Source organism: Cucumis melo, chromosome 4 (genome assembly GCF_025177605.1).
Source record: "Cucumis melo cultivar AY chromosome 4, USDA_Cmelo_AY_1.0, whole genome shotgun sequence".
Lineage (NCBI taxonomy): Eukaryota > Viridiplantae > Streptophyta > Magnoliopsida > Cucurbitales > Cucurbitaceae > Cucumis > Cucumis melo.
Window position 1 is genome coordinate 14,583,798 of NC_066860.1, and position 11,656 is coordinate 14,595,453.

Consider the following 11,656-nt stretch of genomic DNA (forward strand, 5'->3'; position numbering starts at 1 on the left):
ACAATAATTGCCAAGTGGTCCACGGGAGCTGAGGAGCGTCCAAAAGGGTTTCTCGTATTCTTTTATTTTTACTTTCTAGTTCATGTAACAATTCTCAGTTTCTAGCTGGCTTTTATGAGTGTATGGTTCAATGTCATGTTCTGTTTCCAGCAGAGAATGGAAACAAAGGGACAGATTCTCATCTTCTCTACCAAATATATATAGGAGCTAAAGATTTGGCTGATATGTTCTGAAGAACTTTTGTGATATTTTCTTTCCAAATTGTTCTATACAAATGTTAGAAGAAGACTCATTCAAATGTGTTTGGCTTTCCTATTTTCATCTGTTTCACTTTAGAGGAGACAGTTTGGGTTGTGAGTTGGTTACTATAGTTTGCTCTAAGGTTAGAATATTTTATAGATTACAATAGTTTGTGTTTATAGTGTACAACTTAAGTCCGAGTTATAATAGTTTGTGTTTAGCGCTAAACAATCTAGATTATAGTAATGTATTTGGAGTTTTGATTATTTTTGTTAGGATTTTAATAGTTTGGTGTGGAATAAAAAGTATTTTAAGTTAGGGGTTTACGTCTTCGTCTATCTATTTTTATTATACAAGTAATAGTATATTAATCTATCATATAATACAAATAAAAGCATCTGTTCTGTCAATTTTTAAAAGAATGTGTTAGATTTTAGGTTAAATTTGATCATTCTGAAATGTGCCATTAATATTAATGATCATGTTAAAGGTACAGGAGATTAAGTTACCATTCATAAATATGTTAATATTTAATTTTATACGTTGAAAGAGAAAATACATACTCAGAGCGAATAATTGATTTCATAACGTTAAAAGAGAAAATGCATACTTAGAGTGAATATTTCAAAACATAAATTACCAAATTACTGCATAGCTAGAGTGAATATTACATAATACAAGCTACAACTGTAATGACATATAAAATAATATAAACTTAAATACATGATTCCGACCAAATAATTATGTTCGTTATTATTAAAAACATCGAAGAAAAAAAATTACTTAACTCAATATTATATTTTGTGAATAGAAAATAAAAGGATTTTGTTCCACCAATTTTTTAAAATATGTTGGATTTGAAGTTGATTATTCTTCGTCTACCTTGTCATTTTGGGATTTATCGGTGGGTGGAGCATGCACAAAATATGTGGGATTAAATTAGAAATTTATATAATTGGTTAAGTAAGAAAATTTCACAACTATTTCTCTAACTTCATAATATGGTAAAAAAAAAAAAGGTATATCTAATCTAGAAACCATAATAGTTTAGTATAGACCACCGTCGTGATGATATACAAAAATTACTATTAACCTTGAACTCAAATAGAGTTATATGATTCTTGATATTGGTCAAATGTAGTTCAAGATCTTTCAAGAAAGAATTTGAACTCGTAACACTAAAATATGCTATTATATTATACAAATTAAATTAGAATGTATAAATTAATGTAAATAAATTACTTGAGAGAGATTATTTTTTTGGGATGCCTTTTAAGTTTTTATTTTTATTTTATTCTTTTTTTTTTTAACACAACGTTCGAGTCAATTTATGGTGAACAATAAATAAAGCATACAACATCCGAACTGGGAAATAAAATTGTAGAAAGAATTTGTTTTGGGATAACTGAGATGGGAATTGACTGAAAAAGAAGTAAAATTCAAATTCAAAATCTCTTTCATTCCTTTGATTATTATTTTGTTGTTATTTATACTTTCATTCAAAATAATAAAATTACTCAAATTACTTTTATTTTCTCGAGAATAAGAAAATGGCTTAATAATGAAGCTTTGAGTAATTTTTTTTAATAATTTTATTATTTTGATGAAATACGTAACAATATGCTAAATTTACAAATTTTGATGTTACAATGAAAGCAATATATGAGGTGGGTATATTAGTTATAAGATATAGAGACTAAAAGAATATTACAACTAGAAACATAGTTTGAAGTTAGGATTTACAATTTTATATATACGTATAAGTGATGGACTAAAATAGGAACATAATTTGAGGTTAGAGTTTAGATCGTATAGAAGACCATTCAAAATTTAGGAAATAATTTTTTTTTGTCGAGAAAATCGAGGATGAAAATAGAATTTTCCACCCACCTACATTTTCTTCCCTATGAATCCAAGTTTTTCTTGCAACTTTGAGGAAAATTATGTGCAACACAAAGAAAACAGGAAAAGGTAGATAAAAAGAAAAGGGGTAAAGCAATCCATCATATTTGACCTTCATCTTAAAATCACTTCAATTTTCTTATTGAGACGACCAAAATAATTGAAGTTACTCAAATTTGCTTCAAATTCCATATAAGTACATGTTTGTATTACGAGAAAACGTATTTTGACTTATTTTAAATGATCGCTAGCTGGATGATGTTAAAATTTTATGTTGATTTAGTGTTATGCCTAACATGATTCAATGTTTAAGTCATTATTAGTTGATGTGGTGTTAAATATAACAATGAAGATGGCATCCTTTTATGTAACAGTAGGCTGTCTCACTTAGTTGTTGTGATATTCTTAGCACTAATTCTTTTAAATCAAATTTGATGATGGAATATATCCAAAAATAGTATAAAAATATAGAATTCTATAAACTTAAAGTTTAATTCAACTAGAAAAAAAAATAATTTAAACAACTAGGACTTATTTGTTTGACAATTTGAATTTATTTTATGTTGTTCAAATTTCTGTTTGACAAACTACTTGGATTCTATTGCTGAAAATTGTTTCTAAATTTTGTAATATAAGCCGTGAAAATTCTTAAAATAAATATTTTTATGTTTTTATTGTACGTCGATTGTGAATTTTAAAATGAAAATTTATATTAAATAAAGATAAAAAAAATTGTAGAAATACAATGTATCATTTGTATTAAATAAAAAAAAGCTTATTTCTTAAAAACAAAAATACCAATTATAAATGGAAAACTTACCTGTAACAAATACTAAACTATTTATACTTCGTATAACAAAACCCATAAACTTAGCCTTTAAATATTTCAAATTTGCTCTTCCATCTTTTTCTCTTCCTCGCGATGAAATCGTCTTCTTCCTCCTGCGATTTCTTTCATCTTCTTCCTACTGCCATTTCTTTCATCTGATTTCTTTCATCGTCTTTCTTCTTTTTCTCTTCTTTTTTCTGCGATTTCTTTCTGTAATCTTTCTTATTTTTCAATTATTTTTTTACATCATTAAATCTTTCAATCCTTTTTTCTTCTTTTTCTCTTTTTTTCGCTTCAATTTCTTTTCATCGTCTTCTTTTTTATTTTTTATCTTGCGATCTCTTTCAATCGTCTTTTCTTCTTTTTTTTATTCCTTTTTATGTCGTTTAATATTTGCATCATCTTTCTTCTTTTCTGATTCTTTTTTACGTCGTTTAATCTTTCCATCGTCTTTCTTTTTCTTTTCGCTGTGATTTCTTTCCATCGTCTTTCTTCTTTTCTTTTTCTTTTTTTATGTAGTTTAAATTTGGATAACCAAATTTAAATGATCGTGTACAAAAATCATTTAGATTGGAGTAGCCAAATCTAAACGGTCGTATACCAAAATAATTAAAAAAATCATTTAGCCAAATCTAAATGATCGTATGGATAAATCTAATCGATCAAAATAAACGATCGTGTAGCAAAAGAATTTTAAAAAATCGTTTAGCCAAATATAAACGATCGTGTAGACAAATCTAAACAATCGTGTAGAAAAAGAATTTAAAATAATCCTTTAGCCAAATCTAAACGATCGTGTAACAAAATTAAATGATAGAATTGAAAAATAAATTGTAGTCATATCTAAACGATCGTGTACCAAACAATAGTCAAATCTAAATGATCGCAAATATATTACGCGCGTGTTATTAACGACGTAGTTAACAGGACATTTTTTGTATTTTACACGGTGGGCCTTTGGACTTTTTTCATTTTCGAAATTGTTCTATACAGTATAAATACTTTGCCGCTTTTATATATTTTTGAAAAGACCTTACACAATTTTAAAGATAAAACTTGTTTATAAATAAATTAATAATAACTTATTATTAAATAAAATTTATAAACTTAGTATAAACACATTTTAATTAAATATTTGTTAAAATTAGAATTTAGCATATGAGAACATGAAATACAAATTTGGTTTTACTAAAAATTGTTTGTTTTCAAATTAATGTTTTGAGATCTCTTACCAAACAATAATGAACTATTTTTTTTAGACCCAAAACAATAATGAACTACTACTACTACTACTATATATTAAATATGTATGTGTGTTATGAATTTATTTTCACCTTTTAGTATATGAAAATAATTTGGTTACAAAATTTTAAATTGACATTTCCATTAATATTCTTAGAAGAATGAAAAAGAATTAAGTATCGAAATGCAATTGTTGTTTTATTTGAATTGAAGAAATGGGGAATGTGGAGGGTAGTTTTGTAATTGTGAAATTCATGCCTCTCCTCTAACTCTGTTGTTCATTATTATTCAAAACCATCCATTTTATTGGTTACGTAACTTTTGCATTCATTTTTAACATTTATAAAAGTGATTTAACCTTTTTCTTTTTTCTTCTTTTAATTTTTGCTAGAAAATCTTCAAATGTCTTTCATCATAGGTTCTTTTTTTTAACCCTCCTACCATTGCTTCAATAGATAGTACTCTTGTGGGCATCGGGGACAAGTGGCCCTAGCTCTCATATTATCGATTTTTGTATTTTAATATTAATTTTAATTCTAGTGTAGTGGTTGTACCTTTATTTTGTAACCTTCAAGTTAGAGGTTTGAATCCTACAAATTGTAATCATTTTTATTTAATTTCAGAATTAAAGGCTAGAAGATAATTTTTTTTTCGTTCATCATCGTTAAAATATACGTACCATATCAATTTGCCACTAAGTTCAAATTCTTCGTAGTATTTTTAGTTTTAATACTTTTTCAATCTATGTGATAAATCACAATACTTATATTATTTAATACTAATTTTGTAGAGTTAACGTATCAACATGGAGAGATATTTTAAAAGAAAAACAATCGTAGAAACCATAGAGTCATATTCCTAAAAAAAGATACATATTTCTGATTCTGATAGATCTTATAAAGAAATCAATTTAGGAGAACTACATGCAGATCCTGATCTGTCCTTGTCAACCTTGAAATCATATTTTTTCATTCAAGAAGTTTGGGACAAAGTCAAAAAGATTTAATCTAGCTTGGTTTAAAGAATATTCCAATTGGTTAGAATATAGTATTTCTAAGGATGTTGCATTTTGTTTATGTTGCTACTTGTTCAAACCAAAAGTAAGTGAAGAATCGGGAGGGGAATGTTTTGTTAGTGAAGGATTTTCCAATTGGAAGAAACAAAGAGATTGGAAACTCATGTTGGTGGTCTTAATAGTGCACATAATCAAGCTTGGGGAAAATGTGAGGCTCTTTTAAAACAAAAGCAACATATTGAGACTTTTTTAAATAGAATGTATGACCAAGTACGAGCTAAGTATCGAACTCGATTAGGCACATCAATTGATTGTACTTGATTTTTATTATGGCAAGGTCTTGCATTTTGTGGACATGATGAGACTGATGATTCAAATAATAAAGGGAACTTTCTTGAACTATTGCGATGGTTGTGCAACCATAACAAGTATATTGAAGCCGCGACTTTGAAAAATACTCCAAATAATTTGAAATTGAATGCACCTGATATTCAAAAAGATATAGTAAACTGAATTGCAACAGAAATTGTTAATATAGTTATAAGAAATATGAGTGACAAACAATTTTCTATCTTGATAAACGAATCAAAAGATATATCTTCAAAGGAGCAGATGTCAGTTATATTACGATATGTGGATGAAGGTCATGTGATTGAACGATTTATTGGAATCATCCATGTCAATAATACAAGTGCCCTATTACTTAAGGAAGCTATTGATGGTTTTTTCTTTCAACATGGGTTAAGTATTGCTAATTTGCGAGGACAAGGATATGATGGAGCAAGTAATATGCAAGGTGAGTTCCATGGCTTGAAAGTACTTATTTTGAAAGAAAATGAATGTGCTTTTTACATTCATTGTTTTGCTCATCAACTTCAATTAGCTCTTGTAAATACTGCAAAAAATCATGTGGAAATTGCCGATCTCTTTTTTATTGCTACAAATGTAGTGAATGTTATTAGAGCATCAGCGAAATGTCGAGATATTCAACGAGAGAAACATAGCATGAAAATTTTGAAGCTTTAAATAATGGTGAAATATCAAGTGGACGAGGATTAAATCAAGAGATAATGATTAAAAGACCAGGAGATACTCGATGGGGATCACATTACAACCCTTTAACGAGTTTAGTTACACAATGTTCTCTTCAGTAGTTGATGTGCTTGAGATAATTGTAGACAGTGGATCAAATTCAGAACCAAAATATGAAGCACAGATTCTAATGACTTCAATCTTTTCATTTGACTTTGTCTTCAATATGCATCTCATGAAAAATATATTGAGAATCACTAATGACTTGTCTCAAGTCTTACAAAGAAAAGATCAGGATATTGTGAATGCAATGAATTTAGTCAACATTTGTAAAGGTATACTGCAAGCAATGAGAGAATCTGGTTGGGATTCATTATTGGAAAGAGTTTCTTATTTCTGCAATAGTCATGATATTGAAGTTCTTAAAATGGATGCTATGTTTTTAGTTCAAGGACAAAAAAGTCAAAAATCTCAACCAATTACAAATTTGCATTATTATCGTGTTGAAGTCTTCTATACTGTCATTGATATGCAACTTCAAGAGTTGAATAATCATTTTACTGAATCAAGTACTGAATTGCTTCTCTGTATGGCTTGTTTGAATCCAAGTAATTCATTTGCTGCTTTTGATAGACAAAAACTTAGTCGACTTGCTCAGTTTTATCCAAGAGACTTTTCAGCTATTGAACTCTCTATGCTTGATGATCAACTTCAAAATTACATTATTGATATACGTTCAGAGTTTGTTGAACTAAAAAACATTGGTGATCTTGCAGTGAAAATGGTCGCTACGAAAAGAAATAAGGTCTACTCATTAGTTTATCGATTACTCACATTGGCATTGATTTTACCGGTTGCAACAGCTACTGTAGAGAGAACATTTTCTGCTATGAATATTGTGAAGACTCGACTGCGCAATCGAATGAGAGATCAATGGATGAATGATTGTCTTATAGCTTATATTGAGAAAGATTTATTGGATAAGTTAGATAATAAACTTATCATGGATCGATTTCAAAATATGAAAACTCGTAGAGGACAATTGTAATACGTATTAAATTAATTAATTTTTGAAGCTATTAATATTTTTTTTTTACATTTTTTAGTGCGTTTATTATATACTGCCCCCATATACAAAATTTCTGGATACGCCACTTCTTGTGGGTTCTCCTCCTTTAGTGAACTTCTCTTAGGTTTGAATCTCCTTGTGGGTCTTCCTATTCCTTTTTAAGAGGCTAGGCTCATGTGGTTTTACTTGCCTGAGCTCCTCTTATAACTATCTTTTAGGCTCCTTTAAAATCCTCTTGAATTCTCTGTTACACTCCTTTGAGCTCCTCTTGAGCTCTCTCTTAAGTTTTTACAAGCTTACTCTTCTTGAACTTTCTTCATAAGTCTTTCTGAGCTCTTTAAGTTTTTCCTATAGGTGCTCCTCTTGAACTCTCTCTTGGGCTCCTCTTGAGTCTATCTCATGGGTCCCACTGACTGTTCAAACTCTTCTACATTGGTGCTTTTAAGCTCTCTCTTAGGCTCCTTCGAGTTTATTCTTTTTAAGCTTGTCTCGTGGTTCCTATTGAGCTTTTTAAGCTCTCCTCCATGAGTGCTCCTCTTAAGCTCTCTTCTAGGCTTTTTTGAGCTTCTCCTAAGCCTACATCATGGATCCTACTGAGATCTCGAAGCTCTTTTCCATGGATGCTTCTCTTTGAGCTCTTTCCTAGACTCCTCTTAGGCCTACCCATCGAGTTATCTAACCTCTCTTTCTTTGGTGCTTTTAAGCTCTCTCTTAGACTTCTACAAGCTCTCTTCTAGACTCTGTTGAGCTCCTCTACTAAACTCTATTGAGCTTTTTCTCTTGGTTGCTATGAGCTTTTCTTAAGCCTTCTCCTAGGCTCTAGTGAGCTCCTGTCTTTGACTTCTAGCTCTTCTCAAGCTTTTCAAAGCTCTATTAAGCTTCTATCATGAGTCCTACTGAGTTTTCTAAGCTCTCTTAGGTTTTTCCAGGTTCCTAATTCCATTGAGCTCACCTTATGCGTTCATTGAGCTCTCTCTAAACTCACTTAGACTCTTACATGAATTCTCTTGAGTCAGCTAAAATTCATCACAACATATCATTTCATACTTTCATGTTTATTTACGTAGACAATACTTCCATCTCTAAACTTGAGATGATTTGTACCAAGTTTTACTCTAACTTTAGGTTGTATCTTCTATTATTATTTTTTTAATATAATTGGAATTTTTACCTTGGTTTTTTTTTATTTAACTTGAAATAACATGAATATGATTATTTTGTTGAACGATTTATCAAACTATTATCATATCTAAATTCAATTCAAATTACATAAGAAAAATTATGCAAAATATAGCAAAATTTTAGATTTTATCAACGATGAACACTAATAGACTTCAATCTGTATAAGTACATTGATAAACACTAATAGAAATCTATCATTATCTAAAATTTTGCTATTATTTGAGTTCATTTTATTATATTTGAAAATGCTCATTTAAATAAATTATTTTAAATGATAAAATCATTGGAAACATTTTTAAATATAAAAAAACATAAATTCAACTAGTTAGAATTTTTTTTTTCTATTTTACTGTATTGTAAATAAATAAATGAGTCATTTTGCTATATATAAAAAAACAACCCTTCATTTTATCTTTACACTTCTTTTTCTTTTTTTTTTTTTTCACTAATGAGATGTAACCATTTATAAGTATCTTTTTTAGTTCAATAAGTACTATAAACGTTGCAACTTTTTGGCTTTTGCACATCAAATTAGTGCAATATATGTATAAAATGACAAAAAAAAAAAAATCATTACAATTACATGCATTATCTTTTTCAGTTACCCAAATGGCAAGTGATCACAATTTAAATCTTCTTTTATAAAATGATTCAAATCTTTTAAACAAAGAAAAAAAAAACAAATTAAGGCTCGTTTAGTAGCGATGTTGAACGTTCGTTTTTTGTTTGTAAAAATTAAGACTATTTTTTCTTAATTTCTTACCATAATTTGCATCTTTTTTAAGTTTAATAATTAAATTAAAGAGAAATTTTCTTAAATATAACAAATTAGTGAAATATTTACGGCACGTCAAACAAAACCCATAAAGTTAGCAATTTTTTAAATATTTCAGGTTTGCCCTTCCATCCTTTTCTCCTTGTTGCGATTTACTAATCGTATTCCTCTATATTCTTCTTTTTCTTTTTTTAGTTGCGATTTTTTCCATTTTTTTTTATTTTCCCAAATCTATTTCTCTTCTTTTTTTCTTTTTTTGATGCTAGCATGTCTTTCTTCCTCTTTCTTCTTTTTTTTTTTTTTTTTTTTTCATTCACATGCATTGTATCGTCTTTCTTCTTTTCTTTTTTTAGTAACCGAATCTGATGATGTATAAGAACCTTGAAAAAAATTGGTTAGACATTTAAATTAAGGTAACCAAAACTAAAAGATCCTGTATAAAGAATATTCAAAAAAATTGTTTATACCAAATTTTGAAGAAGAAAAAATCTTTTAAATTTGGGATAGTCAAATTTAAACGACCGTTTAGATAAATCTAAATGATCGTATACAAATTTTGAAAAAAAAAATCGTTTAGATTTGGCGATCGTGTAGCCAAATATAAACAATCGTATACCAAATTCTGAAAAAAAAAAATCGTTTAGAGCCCCAAATCTAAACGGTACTGTAGCTAAATCTAAACAACTGTGTAACCAAATTTTGAAAAAAAAAATGGTTTAGATTTGGGGTAGCCAAATCTAAACGATCGTTTAGACAAATCTAAACGATCGTGTAACAAATTATACCAAATCGCGATATCAAATATATTACGCGCATTGTTGACGGGGCATTTTGGTATTTTACACGTTGGGCATCTGGACTTTTTCCATTTTCGTAATTGTTGTACAAATATTTTGCCCTTTTTTTACATTTTTGAAAAGACTCCTAAATTAAATTTTTAATTAAATTTCAAAATTAAAAACAAATTCTTAAACAACCCTTGCTTTTTCCTTTAGGTTTTAGAATTTAATGTTTTTTAAACCGTTGTAAAATGTAGATAATAAAAGAAGAAATTTAGAGTAGTATCTAAAAATAAAAGAAATGGTTTAAACGGTTACTAAATTGGGACCTAAAAGTTTTTGTTGTTAAAGGAACCATGAAACCATAACCATAAAGTATTGAGAATTTTGAAAACTTATTTTAGATAATGAAGATGTATTATTATTATTTCTCCATTTATACTATTGTCTTTCCTATATAATTGGTTCATATTTATTACCAATCATGTTTTAAAACAAAGAAATCCAATAGTATGTTATAATTTGGACTAAGGAAAAAAGGAAGAAGTTAACTTCTCTATATTTTGCTCTTAGAATTTAAATTTTCATATGGATCACACCATATGTTACTGACTATTTATGATAAGGAGAGAGTAATACTATATGTATAGCCCCACTTTGACTGTGGTGAATATATATGTTTTGAAAGATAAAATTTCTAAATTTGTTTTGTGTTCAACTTTGACCAAAATACATATTCTACACATTTCTATTAAATTTTAAACACTAAAACATTTAAATTAAAACAAAATAAAAGAGAAAAGAGACTAAATCTAAAATACTTGAATATATTAAAAAAAAATAAAAAAAAAATCAAAACAGATTTGAACAATAAAGAAAAAGGAGTTCCAAAAGGAAATCTCTTTTTGATTTCTTTATTATTATTATTTTTATAAAAAAAAAAAAAAATCATTCAAATGAATTATGTTTTATGTACTAAAATAACACAAAAAAGAAATAGTGTTTAATAAAATCTAAACTTTGAAGAAATTGAAAGGACCGAAAAAGGTTCCAAAATCTGAACTTCGAAGACTACCGGTAGATGAATAAAGGAGCTACAGTCTGGGGTTGGTAATGACCGCCACCTGCCGGTAAAACCTAAAACCAATAATTTAATTTCATAAAGCTCACCAACCTCAACTAATTCCTTCACCCATTATTTTCTCCTCTCTAATAATTTTCATTTTACTAAAAAATAGACTAACCACGTGATTCAAAAGTCAATAAATTTTATCTTCTACTTTTACGATTGTTGAAGGAAAAAACGAATAACAATTTTGTGATGATATTATTCTACCATTATTGAATCAGATAAATATAAAAGAATCGATGTGTGTTGAAAATTTAACTAATAGAATAAATCTTTAAATCATTGATCGACGGTAAAGTAAGAGCCGACAGTAGATGATGTTAAAGACATAATAACGAGAGACAACATAAAGATGAATATAATATTGTTCAGTTTTTCAACCATCTTCACAATGTCTTGTATAGAGAAGTCTAAAGTGATAAAAGGTTGTCAAATTTACATTTACTCTTTTCTTTCCGATCA

General features: G+C 28.2%; 1 protein-coding gene across 1 annotated transcript; it reads left to right on the plus strand.

Moving 5' to 3' along the window:
- The first annotated feature begins 6,324 nt into the window (after positions 1–6,324).
- LOC107990887 (uncharacterized) lies at positions 6,325–7,308 on the plus strand. Its single transcript, XM_051083363.1, has one exon. The coding sequence runs from the start codon at positions 6,325–6,327 to the stop codon at positions 7,306–7,308; it is 984 nt and encodes a 327-aa protein (XP_050939320.1).
- Positions 7,309–11,656: the final 4,348 nt, after the last annotated feature.

Coding starts and splice junctions, on each gene's coding strand:
- LOC107990887 (XM_051083363.1), top strand. CDS start 6,325: ATGGGGATCACATTACAACCCTTTAACGAGTTTAGTTACACAATGTTC.